This window comes from Lontra canadensis, unplaced genomic scaffold, assembly GCF_010015895.1.
Source record: "Lontra canadensis isolate GAN:19392208 unplaced genomic scaffold, GSC_riverotter_1.0 scaffold2, whole genome shotgun sequence".
Lineage (NCBI taxonomy): Eukaryota > Metazoa > Chordata > Mammalia > Carnivora > Mustelidae > Lontra > Lontra canadensis.
This window is the reverse complement of record NW_022630996.1, coordinates 47,466,426-47,492,390: the sequence shown is the minus strand read 5'-3', so window position 1 is coordinate 47,492,390 and position 25,965 is coordinate 47,466,426. Positions and strand designations below refer to the sequence as shown.

Below are 25,965 nucleotides of genomic sequence, written 5' to 3'. Positions count from 1 at the left end.
GCCATCTTGGTGGCTTAACAGATAGCATGGGATAAGAGGCAACCATAGTGAATAAAGAAATCAAACCAAAAGCACTCAGGGGAGAGATTGAAAGAAAAACCCCACAGTGGTAAATGGGAATGCATAGCAGGTAGTGAGACAAACCTTTTTCAGAGACTGTAAAGCAACTGAATGAAACCAACAATCCCAAGAATGAATCCCAGAAGATATCATCAAACATAGTATGTAGCTGATTGGCATGTCAAACTCTTCTACATGAATCCAAGTTCAAAAACCTAAGAAACTTCCCACAGCCCCAGTACCCAATTCTTTCAGTGTACAGAAAAAAAAAAAAAAAAAAAAAAAGCATTGATTCTCAGAATGCCATTCTTTCACATCTCTCTTTCAGTGTTTGTGAAATGCAGTCTCTCTTGTATTTAATGCATTATACATTGTGTTCTATTCACCTCTGCTTTGTGATAGTCTTTCCTTAAAAAAAAAAATTTGTTGACTATTTTGAGTATGCTGAGTAAATAAGGCTTTTTAATGTTAGAGCTGTTTCTGCTCCAAAAATAGGAGGAAATTTTAACTAAAGGAGAATTTTAACTAAACTTGTGAATTTTGGGTAAGAAGGACTTTGAATCTGCAGTACATTTAAGTGTCAATTGTCCAAATAATTTTTATGTATAGTCATTACTCATGCTAATCTTTAAAATGAGACAAAATAAAACCATCTCATAGATTTCAGTAACAAAATCAGAAGAGTTTGTTTCCTGAGCTCAGATTTCTGTTATTTTAGCCAATTATGATAAATAAATGAATTTTAAAATTAAAAACTAATAAAAAATTAAAGAAATGATTATTTCTGGAGGGAAGCAAAAGAAGATGCAATCAATATTGAACACCCAACTATGGAAATATTGTCAATAACATTCTGTTTATTAAGACAACTTTATATATACATATATATATAAAATATGTATATAATATATATTATACACATATACTTTATATATATATATACACACACATTTAGTTTATATATATTATACAGGACCTCTGTATGATCTATTTCATGGTAATAATGTAATAAGTACTTGTATATGGCTTAAGGTAATTTAACCTAATGTGGGTTATACCGATTTGCATTATTTCTGTTTATATGTTTAAGAATTCTTATCTCTTTTAAGTAAAATTAATGTAGATGCTGTATTATATTTGGACAATACTCCAAATATAACACCCACAACTTGATACATGTGGAAAACACAACAAAGATTATAATGTAGGAGATGAATTTGGTGAGGATGAAACCAAAATAAGTATTCCCTTGGGTATGTGCCAGCTTTGAGTCTATGATTTGTGACCTGTTCTCACAGAATTGAAAACAGCCAGGGACTCCAGGGGACTAGAGGGTAGAAGTTATGCTCTTCCCAAGAATTGTCAACACCACAGAAAAATGTCCATCCAACATGCCTGGCAGTTTCTGAAAGCCAGCCAGTAATGGAAATAAGTTGTAACTCACAGAGGATCACAACATTGTGAACTTGTGCCCAAATCAGGAAACAACAGCCTACATGCAGCATACGTTGCATATCAGTGACTATTACCAACTTCCTTGTATGAGTTTCTTATCTCTTCATCTCCCCTGCACACACATAAGAGCACATGCATGTGCACACACACACACAAACACATGAGTACACTCTCTGCAGGTGATTTTGACCGCTAAATTCTAAATCCTTTAGGTTTTCATCCCTTAAGTGAAGAAACTCATCTGCTGAGATAAATGATACAACAAAGCAGTTGGAATTTTTAGGTGATGTAGTATATTATAAATATAAACTGCCATTGTTATTATTAATATCATTATTATCATTGTTATTTTAATTCCTCAGTGTAAACAATATACAAAAATAGTTGGTGGGAAACAAGTAGAAAGAACTAGGAATTCCAACAGCCCAGCCAAAAATAATGATAAAATCAAATACACATCTCCATTTGGTAGAACAAAAAAAAGTGTACCTCTTTATCCCAATATTGACCTAGAAAATATTCCTAGGACCCTGGGACATGCACACTAAATCACAACTATTAATGTTCAAAATTGGTTATGAAAAGTACATATTTTCTAAGACAGGGTATATGACTTAACTGTTACCAAGCCTTAAGTCCAAGATCAATCTCATCAATGGCCTTACAAGAAACTCTCCCTCAGAAATGTATAAAAATAAAATGTCTATTAATATACAAATAGAAACCACATACAGAAAATTGATTTTCCAGAAATACAGCACTAGCATGTAGTCACTGCTGTGGGCTAGTCATGGTTATTAAACACTTGATATGTATAAAGCCTTTTATATAAATATTACTTTTTAAATTTTTGAACTCTGTGAGATAGATAGTAGTATGGCTATTTTACAGATAAGTTAGCTGATTGCTCAGGGAGGTAATGTAACTCACTCAAACTTAAAACAACTATCAAATGCTAGAGTTAGAATTTGAACCCAAGTCTTAATACCTTCAAAATCTATTTTCATTTTTTAATGTCATGCTGATGTCTCCAATTAAATAAATACATTATTATTTTTATATGTCAGGCAGCCGTAAGAATAATTCAACACAAGGAAATTATGATCTTACAAATGCACCATCAACAAGAAAGTCACTTGAAATGGTGTTAGGATTGTGATGGTAGATTTACACTTCCCTCAAGTCCCAAGATTTCCAAGTCTTTCTTTCCTTTGAAAGAAGACACACATTGTGGAATCATGGGCTGGTGTTTTGCCTTGAATTTGAGCAGCAATGCCTAGCCCAACCGCATTGGCCTCCTGATCACCAAGTTCTACCCTGCAGAGTTCACCAAGTTTAGTTAGGAATCAAGGGCAGAAGAGTCTTACTCTTTTAGGACATTTTAAAAACTGGTCCCATTGCATTTAGATGAATTAGATCTTCACTCGCCAGTTATTATGTGAACGTATCTCTGCTTTAACAAGTCCAGTCTCCTCAATACTCCACAAATTCTCCATTTTATTATTCCTTCCATGACTTTACACATGTTAATAGCTCTGATTAGTACATCTTCTCTCCTCTGCCCACTGGAAAGCTGCCCAATCTCCAAGGCCTGGATAAAGATCTCCCTTCATATGGGAGTCAACCCTGGTCCCTCACGGATAACTCTCATTTTGAACTATGTTTAAATATGTTGTTTTATGTCTTCCTGACTTGCTCTCATAATATTTAATGATCATTTGAGATGCATAATTTTGTTTTACTTTTTAAGGTTAAAGCCTAAGCTCTAAAGGTAGGAACAATTTAGTCTAATATTTCACACTCTTCGGGAATATGGAGGTTGTTCTTGTTGATCAGTTGACTGTGCCATTCTCTTCTGGGAAACAGAGACAAACAGTGATGGGGGTTGGTCTTTATGCCATTTTGCCTGATTCATATATCCAGGGGTGAAAGCAAATAATGAGGTCAGACTTCAGTGAATGAATTTTTCATGACAATTTCCCTTGTTCCACACAATGCAATAGAAAAAGTACAGATTTAAAATAAGACTGTCAGCTTTAAATACTAACTCAGCTGATTAAACAATAGTGGGTTCTAGGTAAATCACTTTCCCTTCATAAATTTTATAAAATACTACATTCTTCACAGAGTTATTAAGACTGGAAAAAATAATTATATAAAAGCATCTGGAACACAGTTAACTAATAATAAATCACATTTTGTATTATTTCTACAGGAGAAATAGCTCAAGGCACTCTGTCTCCCATGGTGGTCTTCTTAACCACTAATATTTTCTTACGTCTTGACCACATAATTTTGTTCAATATTTAAAAACAGATCAGGAACTAATAGAACTGATAATTTCTGATACTGATGCTAAAAACCATGGGCACTAACTAATGTTATAAGAACTATTGTTGAAATCTAGATATTTCATTGATTCATCTATTAATAATACAACATGTAATAAACATTGCTTCAAAAGTACTTGGATAGGTTAAGCAAAACTTAGAAGTCTCCAAGATATTAAGTATCTTTATTAAAAGTATTAATTTGTACTTTTATTTTGACTAATGACAAGAGCTCCTATAGTTTAAATATTTTCAAGGACTTTGTTTGTGGCATAAATAGTGGTTCCTATATCCCCACTTTTTGACTTGCCTAACTTAGATAATTGTCTAATTTATCTCATTATTGAATATTTTTATGTGTCTTATAGCAGCAACTGTTTCCCCATTCAGTTTTAAGCTGAATATTTTACATGACTTCTCCAGTGTAGATATTTTGGTGCATTTTTGTAGTTGCTAACATATATACGTGAATTAAACCAAAAGCAAATGACACATACTTTGAGGAGTTAAAAAGATGAGTTAGAGTAGAGTTGATTGAAGGTGCTAGAGAAATGTTTAGAACCAGTACTAGTGTGGTCTAGGTCCCAGGCAGTCATAGGACAGCATGAGGACAGTAGAGAGAAGCAACAAATGCTCACTGAACACTCTATGCCAGGCTTGGTACTGAGAGTAACCCATGAAACTGGTACTTGTGTTTCTCTCCTTGACTTCATGAAGAAACATAAGTGATCCAGTAGCACAGTTATATGGAGTGAGATATATGAATCCAATCTGTCATTCAATTTGAATAAAGTATATATAGACTAGATCTGCATTCATGAGAAGAACTGCATAGTATCCTATATCCCAGAGGAAAGCAGTCATACAATTTCCTTTCTCTCTCTCCTAGAAATACGCTGAATGAGAGTCTTTATATACTATCATCCATTTATTCTGGAATTGTCCACTTGGCATGTTGAAATAAACATCTATCTGCAGAGTGACCACCTGGTAATTTTACCAAATTACTGAAACAGTAAAATCAAATATATTTGAAGACTCTGACCTTAGTTATTCATACATCAAAATGCCATTTAAATGAATAAGATTATATAAAGATATATATAGTACAGTAGTAGAATGAAATTTTGTTTAATTCACAAGTAAATGATCCAACATCATTTGGACATAAAATTATTGAGGTTTTCTCCCCTTCAGTGGGTATATACACACATATTCACCAAACTCTATTCTAGTTTTTATGGAATTTTGAAGACAAACATTTCCGTTTGGACAGCTGGGCTATGCTTCCCATCTACCCACAGAATTAAATATTATCTGAGGGCTAAGTGAATATACAAAAAGTTAAATTTCTTGGCCATATTTGAAACACGCATTGGATGATCTGGTTAATAATCATGTCAATATTTAAAGCCAACATGAGTGTTTTAAGCAAAATCATACAAATAAGGGATTTGACTCTTCAGATCATGTTTCTATCAAGCAAATTGACAACAACTGGGTGACCAAGCAATTATTATCAATTATTCCCTAATAGTTCTACGCCAAAGTCTTTAAGATCAGTTATACCCTTGAATACCAGCCAAAATCCTGAGACAGAATTTGTCATAGGCTGTAGACAGAAATTCAAACACATGTCACTTATATGTGGATGAAATACAGACTAAAATAAAACATCTTATCAGATAATGGCAAAAGTGACCATTTTTCTTCTTTTATAGCATTACCAATCAATACCAGATATAGACATTTTACGTGTATTTCTTTGGCACACAATATAGTTCCTTGAATAATAACTACACTTCCTAGTAGTTTGGCTTGTCTAACTGATTTAATTGCCAAGTATCTAATAGCCTTAACCCCAGTAGATAAAAGTGGCACTTAAGAATAACAGTATGAATCAGATAAGGAAGATTCTTTATCTGGAGTCTACAGAGTCCACAAATGGGCTTTAATATATCCAAGAACTTAAAATTGATCTGTATGTTCAAATGATACTATTTCTATGTGGGGAAGTATCTGTGCAATTACACACTAAATTTATAAGGGTGACTAATTTTGATGAGGTGGTAGAGAACTTTAGTTTTGATTCTTTTTAGTTTTGATTCTTATTTATCCTTTGAAATGAGTATTTGTGCATGAATAACATATGACTAAAACTAACTCCAAAATTGGTTGTAAATGTATATTTGTAATATTTTATGAAGATGGGGCAATGATTTCATCTTATGCTAGGAAATATGAATCTTTTATGTTATATAGTTTGAATCTGGAAAAAAGTGATACATCATCTGGTTAGAGACATATTAACTTCAAATTTTATATATTTGAAGTAATGTCAAATGTTTGAGAAGCTTCTTTGACCTTGTTGTGTTTGTTATTCCTTAAATGAATTGGACTAGATTTACTCATTAAAATTAATACTTTGAGGCAGCTCTCATTTATGTATAGCACCTCTCTTATATTGCTATAGTATGGATCAGAATGTACAGTAGATGGCTTTCAACACAAACCTACAAATGGCTGAGTTGTTGCCATGGTGAACCAGGAGTCCACATAACAGGTGGCCTTGATTATGCTATAAATTTCACTCACCTAAAGTATCAGATTTATTAAGTGGAGAAAGCTATAATATACAAATAAAGTATTGTCTAGAAAAATAAGCAATAAGAATCATTCAAACTTTGTATGATTTAGGTATATATTTTTTTATTACTATTTAAGAAGACTGTGTTTACATGTGGGGTAAACTAGGCTTAGAAAAGTTCCTTTGAGGGGCACCTGGGTGGCTCAGTCGGTTAAGTGTCTGCCTTCAGCTCAGGTCATGATCTCAGAGTCCTGGGATTGAGTTCTGTATTGGGCAACTTGCTCATCAAGGAGCCTGTTTCTCCCTCTGCCTGTTGCTCCCCCTGCTTGTGCTCTCCCTCTCTCTCTCTCTGACAAGTAAATAAATAAAATCTTTAAGAGAACACTTCCTTTTAACACATTTAATTTATAGAATAATTATTAGGTATAGATGGATAGAATTTGGGATGGTAGAAATCAAATACAACTTAGCACCAGATGTTGTTCTGGACACAACAATCTGAATCTCTATATTTCTAAGTGCCAATCTAGAACAACAACAAAAAAATAAATCCTCTTGGAACCATTAATCTGTGTACCACTAAATAGAGTCCATTTCCATTAGAGATGATGCACTGGAGACAGAGAAAAGTGACTATTGCATAGCAACTTGGAAACAGCCCTGTCTGGTTAACTCTGGTCAATAAATCTTACACAATCAGTTATATTTTACATGACTGTCTTTTCCAAAGCAGTTGACCCAATGGTTCCCTCATTGTTATCTGAAAGTATTGTCTTCCTTTAGGCTTTCAACAGGTGACTCTATTAGCTATAACAGGTAACTAAGAAGAAGCTAAAACCCTGTAAGGAATTCACGGCTTTCTTTCTCTATAAAATTTCAGTGAAATAATTTTTTTCCTAATTGTCCACACCTTTAACTGATCACAGGGAGCACCCTTGCCTGACTATGAAATAGTGACTGGAAATATAAGCACCCATCTCATGAATTTTTAAGCTCTTTATTTTATTTTACTATTTTATTTTTAAGCCACATTTAAAAAAATGTGTGTATTTGGGTTCAAAGATCAAAATAGTTGCCTGAATTCTTAGTGCACTTGACCTAGATAGAAAGCTTATGATGTCAGAATACATACATAAAAAGTAATACCTTCATAGTACACTTTTATTTGACTTCAAAAATTTAATTCAAAGATCTTGTAATAATGACAATAATGTGTTGAAAAAGACTTCATGACACCAATCAAAACTCACTGATTATAGACTGTGGTTATCATGACAGGTTAATTATTATAAAATCCCATCTAGTGTTCATAAATAATACAGATTTTTAAATTCCTAAAATACCAAAGAGATCAATAATGTTGATCTAGTTTTCCTTTGCATTTCCTTGAATCTTTTCGGGAAGTGAGAATTGGCATTATTATTATTATTATTATTAAAAGTTTGAGGAAATAAATCTGTTGCCTCCAACTGGCACATAGCCTCTCGTGCTCTGGCCCCAACCATTCTTTCCATCCTTATCTTCCCCTCACACATAAGCACCAGAAAAATAGAGGAGCCTATTCCATCTGGAATATAACCCATACCATCCCAGTTCGTGCTTTCATCCAGGCTACTTGAAAGGCTCTCATTTCTCATGCCCTTCACTGTCAGTCTGTTGCACCCAGTATTAGTGGCTTGCATTCATTCAATGCTTACTACGGACAATGCTTTTACTAAGAGCATTATTTCATTTGTGCCTTTTAACAACCCTATTTTACAGAATATGAGAAACTTTGGTAGTCATCCAGATAGTAAATGACAGATCTGGGATCTGCACCCAGGTAGACTTTACATTTCACCTGTGATGCATTAACTTAACACCGTGATACAAGTCCCAGTAAACTGTCAAGGTCTAGAGAAAACAATTGTTCTCCCATGGATATTTCATTGACTTCCCCAACTTCTCTCCATTATATCTGCCCCTGTATCTCTCTGAGTCAAACCTTAATTTCTCACCACTGATAAAGTTAGTAATGTACTCCTCTCATTTCCTCCGCTAGGTATTCTGATTCATCTTAATAGTCTTTGTGTCAGAGAGTGCAATGGGAAGCCCTCTATTGATAATGGTTAAGTGAATTCATCATTGACAGATATGAGATAATTCAAACTATATCACAAATGACCTCTGAAAAACAATTTAAAAAATCAATTTAGCATGTCTATAATGTAATAAGTAATGATCAAGACTGAGTATTTCTTCACAAATTTGATTTTTAACTTAAGTTTATAAGAATGATCAAAGAAGTGATCCATTTGGGCATCCTAGTTTCAAAATTCATTCATTCAATTACTTACATTTAAAAATTTTTTTTAAACAGAATTCAAAACATTGTTCAAGGATCCTAGGGGAATTTTGGTTACTCTAAAGAACCAGTTGAAAATGGAACTAATTCTTCATGATAATGACTATATATACAGTCATTATCACGACTTGCTTTTATTTGCTTTTTATTGAGCTGATTCAAAAATTTATTTTTTTTACTTCCTTTTTATTGAGCTGATTCAAAAATTTATTTTTTTTACTTGCTTTTTATAGAGCTGATTCAAAAATTTATTTATTTTTTGTACAAATACGTATGTTGACTCATTTAGATAATGGTAAATTGTCTGGGAAGAAAAAAAATAATTGTTTTTCTTAAATATGCCAAGCAAATATAACCATTTTTTTAATTCTTGAAGATAAAATGGATACTTTAATATCATTTACAGACAACCTTCATTTATTCACCCAATTTCTCACATTTAAGAGGGGAAGTGATTTGAAGAGTTATTTGTGTCTCCTCTCTTGCAAGCCATCAAAAGGTCACTTTTTCTCACCTTTGTTTTAAATTTTGGTATTATATTTTTTTTTGACAATTGTCTCACAGAAGTTTTGAAGTCTATTTCTGTTTAAATAATAATAATAACACATAAGATATAGAATGACCAAATTTAAGGTTTGCCTTTTAGCCTTTCATATTTAAATTTGAAGTGTATGTTGCTAAAAATTACATAATAAAGAAAAGAGTAATTATTTGCAGGTTATAGTAATTTACTGAATTCAGAACAAGGATTCTTAGGAAAAACTCAGCGTTAAAAATGAGTACCACCTTTACTTTTCCTTTTAACTTTTGCAATTTAAAAACATTTGCCTCATTTTGAAAAATTAAAATTAAAAAAAACCTATTTTTCCACAGCACAATTGTGCCAGTTTTTAAAATGCTAGAACTTCCTTCAGGAATGAATTACTTCAAAAGGATTTTCTTAAACTTAGTCATTTTTTCCCCCTCAGTGACTCAAAGCACAAATAACCAAACCATGATTGTTAATTACACCTATTGATCATCAGTGACAGAACAGCATCCTATTAAATTATCTTGGAAACTGGAAACAAGCTAGAAACCAAGAAACCAGCTATAGAACTTAAAGGAGAAGAAAAAATTATTTTCACTATTAGGCCCACACTAGGAATAGTGCAGTTATTTTATTGATTGTTGGTGGAAGAAGTGGCTCTCTGAGTCTTTCCTGGAGATTAACCCAAAGCAAACAAGAAGGTCATTGGGTCTGACATCTGACCTAGAGGAAATTAATGACCTTTTCTCTGAGCATTAGGTACTCTTTAAGCTGAGTTATTCTCCAATGAGAATGTTGTTACCTATCATAGCATTCATTGTTCAACTTATTGCCTAGAACTTACAAAAGAGTTTTTAGATGTGAAGTATCAGAAAGCTAGCAAAGAGAGATTAAGGGCAATGTTTTCTGGGATAAAATACTCCTTTTACACTCACACATTTTTGTTCTATCAGTGTTGCCTTTAGTGTACCTTGGACACTGTTGCCCAGAAATAAATGCATAAATCTACTCTTGCTTGTTTCTGATACAAGAAAATGATGTAACACATTCATTTTGGTTTTTCCTTGTAAAAGAAACAGGCTAAGTGAGTCTGCCCTTGACAGGTGTGACTCCCTAATCAGCACCACTAGGCAGCCTTATGCAGCTTCAGCTAGTGGAAACTCCCATCCCCCACCCCCAACTTTAAACAAAGCCATTTAATTTGGTCTTAAGCCAAGGTAAGAGAAAAAAATAATACCAATTAGTAAGTAAAAGGACAACATTAAGAGGCAGAGTCTGCCAACAAGAACCCACATGCAAGCCAGAGGAGATTTATGATTTTCTTCCCCAGGGAGGGAGTGACTAACGCACGCACACTGACCATCACCGTAAAGAGGTAAAGAGAGAGTGAAATGGCTCAACGTACACACACCCCGCTCCATACCGGGGACGAGTCTCCGAGCTGCGGCTTGTGCTCTCGGAGGGCCAGGCTGAAGCTGACCGCCCCCACGGCCACGCTGGATACCCCCAGCCCTATCTCCAGCACAGAGAGCACCAAGAGGCTCCCAATAATCTGGCCGCTGGTGCACATCCTTCCTCGGTCATCATTCCTTCCAGATCAGAGAGGGAAACCAACCATCCACCTTCTTCCTTCCACTATCCTCCTTACCCCTTCCGCCCCCTACCAGACCCCAAAACTTTTCTTTCTTCACCAGCGAAGCATTATCCACAAGGACTAGATTTCCAGAACCGGAGACCCTCTTCCCGGACTGGGCCAGAGCAAAAGAGTCGTTCCACCCCCTGGTACGTTCAGGCAGGAATCGTAGAATTTTCCTGGGTTCGGTGGTCTGAGTCCAGGAGAAGAGAGTGCACCGGTAGAAGGGCTTTCTTTCAAGAGGCAGCCAGAAACCTGGAGGAACCAGGAGCAAGGAGCCCCGCTCGCGAGGCGCTGTCCAGAGTTCTGCCGCTTCCCAAGTCTCTGCAGGAAACCTGCTCGCTTCTAACCTCCCAGACCCTCAGGCTCCCCTTTCTTTCCTGGCGGAGGAGATGAACCTTGCTTCCCGGAGATCCAAAGCGGAACTGCTCAGAGCCTCTCTCTCTCTCTCTCTCTCCCTCTCCCTCTCCCTCTCCCTCTCTCTCTCCTTCTCGTCTCCTCTCCTTTGTTTTCGTGGTAACACAAAGTGCTCCTGCGAGTCCTTCGGTCCCCAGGCTGAGCGGGCGGATATATTCAGTACCACGCTCCTCGCTGTTGCTGTGTCGCCAGAAAAAGCGACCTTGTCTGATGGCCTTTCCCCGTCTGGGTTTCTTCTCCCTCGTCGTCGTCCTCTTCCTCCCCCTCTCTCTTGGTCTGATTCTCTTTCATTTCAGTGACCTCATTGGGATTTGAGAGGTTGATGGAGGAAGGAAAAGCTGATGTGGGTCTACTCTTGGCTGGCTCCTGACCAGCCCCGCCTCGGGACCCTGACCACAGTGATCCAAAGGATCCCTACCTCTTCATCTCCCCTACTCGCTCCCTTCCGGGCTTTTATCCATATGGAAGGGGAGGGATGCCTACGTCAACGTGGGGCTCATTCTGTGTGAAACTTTCTTCTGCGTGCGCACGGGGTAGGGTGGGGGCGCACTGGGCAAAGAAAGGCAGAAAGAGCAGAGTGGTGGAGAAAGGCCAGACTCCTAAATTCCCTAGGACTCCTAAGGACTCTCATCCAGGAACGCCTCTTTCTAAAGAGCGAGACTCAAGCCTGTTCATAAGGAGCGCCTACTCTCCGTTGTCACGACCTGTCCCTGTGTGTCAGTGGCAGAATGGTGTGGAGACGCAACTGGAGGGACAGTCTTCTGTGGGGATATTGGTCGCTGTTCCTCTCCAAAGGGCAGACCCTTACTCTTACCCAGCAGCAATGCTACTGGGTAAGAGTAATACATTGTAATACATTGTATACATTTAAGTATTTCATTGGAAAAGGCATTAGTAAAAACAAAAATCTGGCTCGTGGAACAACTGACAGTCATTCAGAATCATTAAGGCAGGAGCCAACACTAGCTTGGGTGTTTTGTATTGTAGTCTGATGCATATGGGACTCTGGGAGTCTAGGAATTGCTGTGTCTGGACCCCATTTTCATGTCCCTGGTTTTACCTCATGAAAAATCACAAGGTAGTTCATCAGGGAGACTCAGGGAGCAGGGAGATGAGAAGGTGTTTTGGGGGTATGAGCCATCTTTCTCAAAAACTGGGTTTCACAGTTGGAGATAAAATGAAGGAAAATAGAAGGAAGGACCATTGAGTTAAGAAACATTATACAAAACCAGGACACCTTGACCTCTGAATACATGCAAACCAGTGAAACGCAGGCATCTCTCTGATTCGAAGTTTCTTTTTTTAGAGCCTCAATGCTGAGGTCACTAAAGCTGAGTGACATACAAACTATACAGCATAAGCGCCAATTTCAGTTTTCTTAAATTTGGTTCAGGGCTTGTTCAATAGTGTAAATTCAATTCTACACTATAATATACTTTCTTTATATTTATACTCTATATTTTAAAAAACTTGAGTCCTCTCTTCTCCTAAAAATATAAAAGCAGGAAGAATGATAACTTATTAGGCCTTCAAGGGTCTTCAGTTTTTGTGAAATTTGGGGAACAACTTAAACATTTATGCTCATTTGTGAATTCATTTTCCATATCTTGAAAACTCAGTCTGCCAGACAGCCAATTGTTAGAATCCTTCAAATATTTTTTGGGTTTTAATGAAGCACAGTTGATTTTATTTAAATCTTGTAGAAGTCATCTAAATGGTCCAATTTATATGTAGAAATAATGAAGTATCTAGGTTGCCTAATTTTGGTCTGTCTTTAGTTACATCTTTTCCTTTTTTTTTTTAATTCTTCTCCATTTGAAAGAGAATAACAAGCTACAGTAATTACTAAAACAGATTGGTTAATACAGACATTTGGGAGGAGTGTAACTTATAGGAAGGGAAATTAATTTTATAGGAACATACAGGTAGTGTTAACAATAGGTGGATTTCAAAGAGAGAAAGAAATGAGTAAGTCACATATTATGTTTGAATTATCCCTGAATGTGATGGCTAGAAATATGTTTACTTAAATACCCCAAAGCCTAATCATATGCCTGAATATAACAAACCTTGAGAGATCCTGGGTCATTAAAACAAAGCCCAAACCTTACGAAAATAAAAAATATATGGAAGAAACTATAGCCATCTTCACTTACCAATAATTACAAGTGAGTCACACTTAAACAGAAACATTGATAGGAATAAAATGAAAAATAATAATTATCCATAGGAAATTATGTTTTGTGTTTAAAAACATGGGGATCGATACTATTAGTCTTTCAAGAGAATATTACCTGTTCTGGGAAAAAAAGTCTATTTTGCATACCCTTTCAAATGATATAAAAGTAAACAAAAGGATCACTAAAATTTACTCATAATCATGGAAACCATAACAAAAATGGATTCAAACTGGCATTTTATATCTTGCAAAACTATTTGTTAGAGAAAGAATTATAGGATAAAATAGCAAATCAAATTAAAACTAAATAAATATATGCATAAGTAGGGCACATTGTTATGCAAATACCAAAGGCTCTACAATAAAAAGGTTTCATTTTTTTTATGTCATGTTACACCATAAGAGCTATTCATGAGATCCAGCAATACAAGGCTCAATACTTGCACATTTTCAATAAAAGCCATAGTTTGAAAAATCTCAAGTTTGCCACCTGCTGGCTTGTTTATGATACAGTGAACATGAATGTGTAGGTAACTTAAAATAATTCTTATTAAACTTATTAGCTAATCAGAAAAAAAATCCTTCATAATCACCCTCTTTAAGGACCTATGTTCTGCCAATAAGTATTTAAGAGTTCTGAGAAACTCGTGCCTTCATCTTCCCAAATAAGACCTATAGAAATTTTAATATATGGGTAACAGAAATTATAAGAGTTGGTAAAAAAAAATACCACCTGTCTTAATATAATGAATCAAGTGGATGAAATAAGCAACTCAATCACTGATACAGATTTAGTAACTGAAAGGTCAAAATTTTAAACTGATCAGTTTTGGAATCTGATATAAAGTGTTCAAGCTTTTATTTTATTTATTTATTTATTTATTTATTTGACAGACAGAGATCACAAGTAGGCAGAGAAGCAGTCAGAGAGAGAGAGAGAGGAGGAAGCCGACTCCCTGCTGAGCAGAGAGCCCAATGTGGGGCTCGATCCCAGGACCCTGGGACCATGACCTGAGCTGAAGGCAGAGGCTTTAACCCACTGAGCCACCCAGGCGCCCCATGTTAAAGCTTCTATAAACTAAATTTATATGGTGACCCAAGCACTAGACGGAATGACTAATGAAGTCTAAAGATTAAGGAAAAGAAAAAAAAATCACAAAATCATTACAGACAATGTAGCAATTTTTAAGCGTTATAAGTCTATATCTTAATACTCTTGAGTCAACGTGGTTAGAAATGATTTTATCTAAACACCTAGGATTTGATAAAGAGACTGCTAAAAAAGGGAAATATTAAGAAGCAGAGATAATTAAAAGTGAATTTGTCTTTTCTTTTTTTTCCTACTATCTACTAAGATAGTAGATCCTAGAAGTCATTATCTAATAGTATTGTCAGTGCTTACAAAAATTAGAGAAAGCACAGTGTACTTAGTACTGTATTTATCATAATTTCCCATTTATGCCTGAAATATTCTTTGATTACTAACAACTGTTATCATGAAAAAAAACCCCAAATGATGTATTTTACAGTATTTCTACTCTTAATAAAGTATGGGTGGGTATTTCTTCTCCTGGCCATTATAGGGTAAATGGATTGGACTACTTCCCTACTATATACAATGTATTCAAATAAACTGTTCGGATACTATATGACAAGCAGCGCAGCACTGTAATCTCCAGGAAAGGAGAAATAAGCAAGGTTTTCTATTCTGGTCTTTCTATGAGAAAAGGAGTACCAAGCAGAACATGGTGGTCTTACTGAATTTCTGGGATATATAGCAGAGTTTCTGGAGGCTATTTCCAGGACAAAGTATTAGAAAGGAGGGTATTTCATGGAGAAATAGATCTCCATGGGATCACTTGAGTCCGCTGTTAAATTCTTAGCTACACAGTCACGGGATATAACTCCATAAGCCCTCAAGCAGAATGATTAGAAAACTAAAATCTGAAGCTTACAAGATGTCACAGAACGTTAAGATTCATAGCAGCCAACAAGACTCTTCGTTGAACACTCAGCCTTTAGTGGAACTCAGGTGGGGCACACATAGGTAATAGGGCTAACCTACACCTGGAGGAAAGGCAACTCTATCTCTGACCTGAAAATACTTCAAAACAGGCCTCTAAAGTATCAGTCTATTCTGTAAGTAACTTAATAAAGTTTAACACATCTTAAAGAAAATGATAAACCGTCACTCAACAGTGTAAAAGTCAGAGTATACACTATCCAGTTATCTGAAATACAAAAAAAGTTGGAAAATGTGATCGATAACTGAGATATCAGAGATGATGAAATTAGATAACACTTTAAAATTTCTATTATAAGTATTAGAAATATGTTCAAAAATGAAGAGGAAAACATTAATGTGATACTATATAAATTGAAGATATAACAACAAAGTACAACTTCTACAGATGAAAAATTGTGTATCTGAAATTTAAAAAAGTACATTTGAAAGTAAAAGCAGATTAGACACTAAAGAAGAAAAGATCAGTGAACATTAAGATATAACAACAGAAATTAGAATTACAGCCAAAAAAAAAACCCCAAAACAACAAAAAACCCCAAGCCCACAATATAAATTAATCACCAAAAAACTATAAGTGAAAGACACAGAGAGAGAGAGAGTCATTAACATGTAGGGGAATTCAAGAAGTGAGGCATAGATGTAATATAAATTCTAGAAGAAGAGGCAAGCAAAAATACTTGAAGTAATACTGGCTTATTATTTTCCAAATGTGGTGAAAACTACAAACTCACATATCCAAGAAGTTCAATAAACCACAAGTAGGATAACACAACAAGGCATATTACAATCAAATTGCTGGAAATCAGTGATAAGGATTAAAAATTAGAAGCAGTCAGAGGAAAAAGGACAAATATGTACAGAGTAAAAGATGCAGGAATTCCAGACTTCTCATCTAAAATTATTCAATCCAGAGGACAAATGAATGACACTTTAAAGTACCGAAATTTAAAAACAAACAAAAACCTTCTATTAACCCAGAATTATATACACAGAAAAATTCTTTAAAAATGAAAGGAAAACAGATTCATTCAGACCAAATGCTGAAAGAATTTACTTAGTAAATGTATTTAATAAAGACATAAGATATTCACCATAAGAAATACTAAAAGAAATATTCTTCAAGTAGAATTATAAGATATGCCAGAAGGAAACTTGGGTCTATACAAAGGAATACTGCGCATCATAATGGTAGATATGTTGGTAACCAGAAGCAATGTTTTTGCATTGTTTCTGTAATCAAGACCAGAGATGCCATGCAAGATACAGTTTCCAATTCTAGCACAGCCAGGAAAATTAACAGCTAAAACAAAGAAGGCCCAAATTCTTGCAGCCAGAAAAGATGCAGTTTTCACACCACGTCCTTTCTTTTTTATTTTTATTTTGTTAAGTTTTCATTTAAATTCCAGTTAGTTACAATATAGGGTAATATTAGTTTCATGTGTACAATATAGTGATTCAACACACAACACCTGGTGCTTATGATAACAAGTACCCTCTTTAATTCTCATTACCTATTTTACCCATCCCTCCACCCTCTTCCCCTCTGGTAACCAGCAGTTTGTTCTCTACAGTTAAAAATCTGTTTTTTGGTTTGTTTCTCTCCTTTCCCCCACCCTTTGCTCATTTGTTTTCTTAAATTCTACATATGATGAAATGATATGAAATTTGTCTTTCCCTGACTTATTCCACTTAGCATAATACTCTCTAGCTCCATTCTTGTCATTGAAAATGGCAAAATTTCATTCTTTTTTATTGGCTCAGTAATATTATATTTTCTCTAAATATACCACTTCTTCTTTATCTGTTCATCTATTGATGGAACTTGGGCTGTTTCCATACTTTGGCTATTGCTGACAATGCTGCTATAAATATTGGGATGCATGTATCCCTTTTTATTAGTATTTTTGTATTCGTTGGGTAAATACCTACTAGTACAATTGGCTGGATTATAGGGTATTTCTATTCTTGACTTTTTAAGGGAATGCCATATTGTTTTCCAGAGTGGCTGCACCAATTGGCATTCCTACCAACAATGCAAGAGGTTTCGCCTTTCTCCACATCCTTGCCAATACTTGTTGTTTTCTGTGTTGTTAATTTTAGCCAGTCTGACAGGTGTGAGGTGACATTTCATGTAGATTTGATTTGTATTTCCCTGATGATGAGTGATGTTGAGCATCTTTTCATCTGTCTATTGTCCATCTGGATGTCTTTGGAGAAATGTGTATTCATGTCCTCTGCCCATTTTTTAATTGGGTTATTTGATTTTGGGGTGTTGAGCTTTATTAGTTCTTTATAAGTAAACCACCTAACCTTATACCTAAAGAAGATAGAAAAAGAACAAATAGAACCTAAAGCCAGCAGAAGGAAGGAAATAATAAAGATCAGAGTGGAATTAAATGATACAGAAGCTAAAAACAATAGAACAAATCAATGAAACCAAGAGCTGGTTTTTTGAAAAAATTAATACAATTGATAAACCTTTAGCCAGACTTATTATTTTTTTAAGATTTTATTTTTATTTATTTGACAGAGATGACAAGCAGGCAGAAAGGCAGGCAGAGAGAGAGGAGGAAGCAGGCTCCCCACTGAGCAGAGAGCCCGATGTGGGGGATCGATCCCAGGAACCTGGGATCATAACCTGAGCCAAAGGCAGAGGCTTTAACCCACTGAGCCACCCAGGCGCCCCCATTAGCCAGACTTATTAAAAAGAAAGGAGAAAGGACCCAAATAAATAATATCACAAATGAGAGAGGAGAAATCATAACTCACACTATAGACATACAATTACAAGAGAATATTATGAAACACTACTATGTATGTCAGCAAATCAGAAAACCTGGAAGAAATGGATGAATTCCTATAAACATATAAACCACCAAAACTAAAACAGGAAGACTAGAAAACTTGAACAGACTGATAATCAGTAATGAAACTGAATCAGTACACAAGAAACTTACAGCAAATGAAAGTTCAAGACTGGATGGCTTCACAGGAGAATTCTACCAAACATTGAAAGAAGAGTTAATATCGATTCTTCTCAACCTACACCCATTTCTAATTTCTGATACCCTTATATTTTTAAAAAATGAGTGCTAAGATATAATACTTCTGTTATATATATCTCAACTGGGGGCCATTTATATAATTACTCCAGGGGCAAAGAAATTGATAAGAACAAGCTCTTAGGTTGCATTAATAAACACAAAAGTAGATTAGCACAGAATGGTAGAAGTGATAGAACCCTGAGAAACCCTCTTGTTTCACTTCATTCTATATTTAGATCCTTTCTACCACATTCTTGACTTCTTCCTCAACTCTTCCAGTCACCAGGAACAGATTACATTTTAAAAATTCTGCATATTAAACCAACATTTACATTTTTGTGAATTCCCATCCACTGCACTCAATTCTATCTTCTGGAATAACAAAAAACAAGTAAACACTATTTTTATTGTCATAATCATGCAAATATCTTGCAATTTTCATGACTATGTCACATCCAGTGTTTACAGGAGAAATTTCCAAGTCCCTTCAAGATCATTAAAAAATGACCCAGACCACTGCTAATAGGGAGTTTTAATTTGTCCCTGTTTCTCTAAAGTAAAAATACATATTTGAAGTATAACGTGTGCATACCATCCAATAAGAACCAAGTAGTGGAGGATAATTTTCTCAGTAGTTCTATATTTTTGTAAATGTGCCCTGTGTACCACTGATTCAGGCCAAATTTTCAACCAATTAAAACTCCACATTATTTTTCCAGTGGACTGTCCTGTTTCCCCAATCTTGTACTCAGACAGTTGATTTTTTTTTTTTTTAACCTAAGGGCAGGTTCATTCATTTATCACTATCTAATTTCATCTTGTTGGCTTTGGCCCATAAATTTTTCCTGCTGGAATCTTTTTGAATGCTCTTTCTGTCATGGCATGCACTAGCTTGTCCTTCCAGAATTATATGTCATATGCCCCCAAGCAGTGGGCCTCTTCTGGTCTCATTCTTCTTGTTCTGAACATTTCTAAAAATGTCATTTTTGTTGTCTTTGGCATTTTTAACAAGCTTCTGCTCATTTACGCTTTGCTTTGCTCTTTATTTCCAGATTTCGGCTACTCTAGGGTTTAATCATCATGTATACATCCCAACTTTCAGCTTTTCATATTTCCCTCAAATATATGCTTATCTAAATAGTTCTTGGACAGGTTCAAGATTTAATGATTTTTACCCTTTTCTTGTCCCTTAAATGGGGAGTTATAGTTATAATCAAATTGGTTTTAAGAGATTCCTGTCCAGTTCAGCTATCAGATAGCTGAAGTATCTGGCTAGGGGCTTTTCTTGCAAACTGTAGAAATTTGGGTATATATCTTACTAGGTCAATATTTGTTTCCCCTATCTTGAGTTGAAACTAGCTTATAAACTCACTGAATAAATACTTAACAAATATCTGTTGAATACATGAAAAATAAAAATAAAAAAAGAATGACTGAAAACAGAGAGATGTTATTTTTCCAGGACTTTATCCACAACTTCAACTACTTATATTTATTACGAAAAATCCAATCAACATGGTAATCCCTCTACTTGCTTCCTTCACAACTCATTTAAAAATAAAATGTAAAAGGCAAATAATGACCTGGAAAAAAGTGAGAAACAATTATGACAGTTTCATTCTTCACATATACATAGCTATTTCCAGCCAAAAAGAAAGCAATTTGATTGAAAATGTCACAATGTATGAACAAGCCCAGTGTATGAACAAACCACGTTCATACCCAAACAAATATAACAAATGGCTAGTTTTTTATTTTAAAATGATAATTAGTATCGCTGGGGTGAAGTTAAATGGCTATTTTCATAAATACTGTAGAGATCTAAATAGGTACAATATTTTTAAAAGGTATTTAGTAATATATTTAATATATTTATACATTTTATCTATTTTAAAAGATATTTAGTAATATAAATCAGGACTTGGTAATTTGACTTATGCATTTTTATTCTAGTAAAGTATTGATAATCAAAAGGATTACATATAAAAATGTTTATAACAGTATCATTTGAAGAAAAAAGTTAAAACCAGCTTAATTTTCCAGTTAAAGACTAAAACTAAAGAACTGTAAAGTTATAAAATAGGATAATTTACAGTCATTAAAATTATATTTTAAAATCATATATTATCTAGCAATAAATGACTTGAAACTGTACTTTAAAAGTCATGTAAGTAAACAAAACAATCCTAATTTTCTTAACAAGTATGAATATAAAGAACACTGCAAGGAATTACACATTTTATTAGTGCTCTAGGTGGTGATTATAGATGTTTTTATTCTCTCCTTTATACTTTCTGTACTTTTCAATTTGTGAACAAAAAAGTATTAATTTTTAATCAGAAAAAGTTATACAATGAGAAACAGAAACTAAAAAGCACAGCAGTCTGGGGTTGTTTAATGTGGGTGGGAAAATATATATGAATCTCAATACCTCCACAGAATGTCATTATATGTAAATTTAGTTTAAAGTTCTAAGGTAATGATAATGTTTGAAAATTAAAGTTATATTAAATATTCCCAGCTTAAGAAGCTAGGGTAAGAAATCAGAAGTTTAAAAATAATTTTTTTAATCAGAAATCTTAAAATTAAAATAAATATACATTCTTCTGCCCTTAAGGAATAATAAGGGAATAGGGAAATTACAGTGAGAAGAAGAGTTTATTCTTCCAGTGATAGGCCATAACTGTGGTAGATCATATGCCACAAGGACTGAGTAAGCATAAGGTTTCTGAGATTTCAAAGCAAACACTTTTTGTTCAGCTGACGCTCTATCCTCTCAGCTTGTATGCCAGTTGCTGGGAATAAGTAAGAAACATCATTTAGTTCGGTTCACTTTCTGAGGTCACTGAGACACAAATAACATTAGTATTTTATTTTACTTCCTGCTTCTTCAATTAGTAAGATCTTGAAGAATAAAAGCAGCTTTTACATTTCATTGATAACTTAGGAGTGTTCTTTGTTCAGAACTCTGTACATAGCAAATGGCAGTTAAAAATTTTAGGTTTACCAATTAACTGGACAGTTGCATTGCCCATTACAGTAGAAGATTTAAAGAAGTAGGTCAACCTCTCTTCTGAAGGGCTTCAGAAGTTAGGAAGAACACAATTATGTAATATCAAAAACAAGTTAGATTAAATTAATTTTTCTTCTCAATTATTGTAATTAGTTTACCCACACCCCCACACACAGATCTTGACTGTGTATGGGCTCAGATCCTGGAAACATTTTTCTGAGCAGGATAAGGCAATACTGATTCATGAGAAAATACTGACGATGAATAATAGTTAACATCATGGAATGCCTACTGTGCACCAGAAACTGTTCTAGCTACTGGGTATAGACCATAAATATGACAGAATATCTGCCCTAAAGAGTTTACACTCTGTGGGAGATTCATACAACGAACAAGTCAGTAAGTGATTATATGACATAATTGGTGAAGTAAATTGTTAAGGTATGGGAAGGAAGTGATAGGTGGGTATTTTTGATAGTGTCCAGTAGGTGACACATGATCAGAGAAACTTGAATGCAGTGAGTGTGACAACCTGATGAAGAGCTGGAGAAAAAGCAAAGCAGGCAAAGGGCAGAAATGGGCACTGAATGTTTCTGTAATTGCTGAAGCCTAGTGAGTTAGGCAGAAAATAGCTGGAAATGAGGTTAAAGAGGTAGCCAGGGATTAGATTACTTAAGGCAGCTCTACCATGGTAATATTTGGTATTTAATTCTAAGATGATAAATTAGAAGGTTTTGAGAAGGTGAGTGACATAAGATGATTTATATTTTAATAAAATTCTATTTCTGAATCTGTTAACTCCAGATACCATCCACTGAGGGATGGGGTGGAATAGAAGAATTATGAATCTACTATATTATAAATGAAGGGTGGAACTAGGGAGGTAGTGCTGTAGGTGGTGAAAAGGACATTTTGACAATATTATGGAAGGGAGAAAATATGAATTAAAAAAATAAATAGAGCATTCAAGGGGGCACCTGGTTGGCTCAGCTGGTGGAGCATGTAACTCTTGTTCTTAGTGTTGAGTTCAAGCCCCATGTTGGGTGTAGAGATTATTTTTAAGTAAAATCTTAAAAAAAAAAGAGCATTCAACTGTAATCTTATTTTACAGTGCCCTTTCTCCTTACCTTCATTGGTGACATGCCCACCAACGGATTTGTCTCACAGCTAGATGAATTTGCAATCACTATAGGCAGAAGAGTATTCAGTATCTTTCAGTACTTGCGGGTATGATATGTGATACTGAACATTGCCAAGGAGATACTCTCTCTTTGGGGCACCTACTTCAGTAGTCAGGTGGCAAACATTTTCCATGGATTAAGTGGCTAAAGAGATGACCCAAAGGATTACTGGTGCCTAAGGATCACTGAAGCAGCACAAGGTGACAGAGTCAGGGGAAGGGGGATAGGTGGCCAGATGAAAGCTTCTAGAGGGCACAGCCTTAGGTAGTGTGTCTTTATTTTATATTGGAAAAAATTATTTTTGTGAAGATTTTTAAATTTATTTATTTGAGACAGAGAGAGCATGGGCATGGGGAAGGACAGAGGGAGACAGAACAGCAGACACCCCACTGAGCAGGGAGCCTGAAGGCGGCTCTATCCCAGGACCCTGGTATCATGACCTGAGCCAAAGGCAGATGCCTAACTGATTAAGCCACTGAGGTGCTCTGAAAAATTTTTTTTAAAAAGATTTATTTATTTATTTGAGAGACAGAGGGAACAGAGGGGAGGGCCAGAGGGAGAGAACCTCCAGCAGACTCCCAACTGAGAACAGAGCCCAAAGTGGGGCTCCATGTGAGTTTCCATGAGGGACTCCACATGGGGGTTGATGAAGGGCTTGATCCCAGACTCTAAGATCATGACTCTGAAATCATGACCTGAGCTGAAATCAAAAGTTGGGTGCTTAACCAACTAAGACACCCAAGTGCCCCATTGGAAAAAAAGTTTTAAGACTCTTGTGCCCTTTTAATTCCATGTAGGCCAGTTGCAAGCAGTCTTGCAATTATAGATGATTATTAGGAAGCACTTGATATAAAAATATCTTCTTGAATTTGAGGAATATTCATGTTACTATAACAAATTTCACAAGTATATGTGTAAATTACAGAAAAAAAATAGTGTTATAATTTTTACATTTCAAATATTACTTATGATGATTTATAGTAATGACTTAAAATTATTATCAACTACTGATCCAAATATAGATTCTTGTGAAGAATTTGAAAAGACCATTTTGACAAAGTTTTGATTAGGGATGATGTGTGGGGGAAAAAACTTGATATAATCTTATTTTCATAATGTTATGACATTATATTTGTAAATTTTATACAAATTCAAAATGTAATATTTTCTCTAATACTTTATATGATTTTAATCATAATTATGCCATCTAAAGAAAATGTAATGATTTATCAAACCTCATAGGAATGTACCCAAATTCCCACCAATTTTCCCCAGTAGGCCGTACATCTTCCATCATCTTCTCTATGTGCCTTGATTTGAGGAAGGTCAGGAAACTCACTTAATACTGTACCTCAGGAAGGAACAGTTAAGAACCTGGAGATAATTCAGATGCTCATGTCTAAATAAACTGAGAACTTACCTTGCCCTACTGCTTTTTAGGCTCTTTCAGAAAGAATTGGGGTAATATCTTTTCTTTCAAAAGAGCAAACTCATCTTGAGACTTGCTTTGCTTCAAGAGAAAGCCAAAAGCTTTGTTTTAGTAGAAGGAAAAGAATTGGAGGTCTCTTGGTAGGGTTGAAAGAAAAGATAGGGAAGACTGAATTTCCCAGAATTCAGGGACAATTAGAGGAAGTAATTTCCCTGTGAGTGATAAAATCTGGTCCCTGTGCTCATGCAGGATTTTGGGAGGTAGAAGGACATCTGATGGAGCTATTATATCTGATTCTTGGTACAGGAAGGATCCTTGGAGATGTCAAAAAGTCCCACTAGCTGAGAGGAGATGAATGGATACTCTAAGTCATCAATAGGCTTAAAATGGATCACATATGGATTAGGCCACCCTTTCCCAACCAAGGTTCTGAAAAAAAAAAAAAAATTAAGAGGAAATGAATATTTTGTCAATTTTAGCAAGGATGGTTTGTAGGCAGTACTATTTTAAGAACATAGGAGAAAAAATAATTCATTATATATAATGAATACCTTAGGACTGTAGGGCTTAACTCTTATGAAACCCCTGGTTGAGAAGAGCTGAGTTGGACAATAACCCTCCGAGGACAGACCATGATGGGTCCAGGACAAAATTATTCTCCAAATTTTTGGATTGTGTATGATCTCTTGAGCTCTTATACAACAATTCGTGGGTGGAGAAAATATCTCCCCGGCCCTTCATCATACTGACTTTTATGAGAAACTCTGAAAATAGTAATTTAAATTTTAATTAAAAACAATGTGATCTTTCATATAATATATGTTTTCAGGAGAATGTTTATGCCAATTTTATGTAATAAACAATTATAAATCAGAAGACAGCAGAAGAGTGAACAAATGCCACTTTCATGAGAATTTGATCATCTAAGAGGTACGGCTTAGTCTAAGATTCTTATCATTATATTTTGCATTACATGTTTAACACTTAGAGAAGATTGAGAAGAATCTGACAAAACAGGTTTCCTCTGTGAGGAAAAGTGGTATCCCAGCAAAACAGTAACCTGTCCATTTCATCAAGTATGGTTTTGTTTAATGTTCTATATGATCAATGATCCAAAAGATTTGGTAAGTAGAGTTTGGCAGATTCAGACATTCTTATTGTAACTTCATTGTAATACTGTACTACTCTTTGAACTTTGAAGAGTTTTAAGGGATGAGAAAACATAAAATGATCGATTTCTAAATATACAAGGATTGAACTTATTCCATAGCACTTAAATACCCTATAGAATCTGGATTCAATATGGTGCCAATAATTGGAGTTGGCATAGCATAATAATTTGTCCATTTTATATATAAATACTAAGCCAAATTTGGGCATGGACATTTTCCTTTGAGTTCAATCTTTTTATTATTTATTCAAAAATATATTTACTGCTTGCCTACAAAGAACTGTTTTATGAGCTGAAAACAGAAAAATCTATTCTTTTTTTTTTTTTGCTCAAAAAATTTAAAATATCATTGGGGCGTCTGGGTGTCTCAGTGGGTTAAAGCCTCTGCCTTCAGCTCAGGTCATGATCCCAGGGTCCTGGGATCGAGCCCCGCATCAGGCTCTCTGCTCAGCAGAGAGCCTGTTTCCCTCTCTCTCTCTCTCTCTGCCTGCCTCTCTGCCTACTTGTGATCTCTGTCTGTCAAATAAATAAATAAATAAACAATCTTTAAAAAAATTTTTAAATATC

At 35.0% G+C, this 25,965-nt stretch overlaps 1 protein-coding gene across 4 annotated transcripts in view; it reads right to left on the bottom strand.

The window, feature by feature from the left end:
* The window catches only part of TMEM196 (transmembrane protein 196), a 48,530-nt gene extending 37,131 nt beyond the window's left edge, over nucleotides 1–11,399 (bottom strand). For 2 of the 4 annotated variants that reach the window (XM_032873600.1, XM_032873611.1), the window contains exon 1: nucleotides 10,711–11,399. In XM_032873600.1, the coding sequence (XP_032729491.1) occupies nucleotides 10,711–10,875 (165 nt within the window). In that variant the 5' untranslated portion in view covers nucleotides 10,876–11,399. The remainder of the gene's footprint in view (nucleotides 1–10,710) is intronic. The other 2 variants (XM_032873604.1, XM_032873614.1) reach the window with 1 other exon arrangement.
* Nucleotides 11,400–25,965: the final 14,566 nt, after the last annotated feature.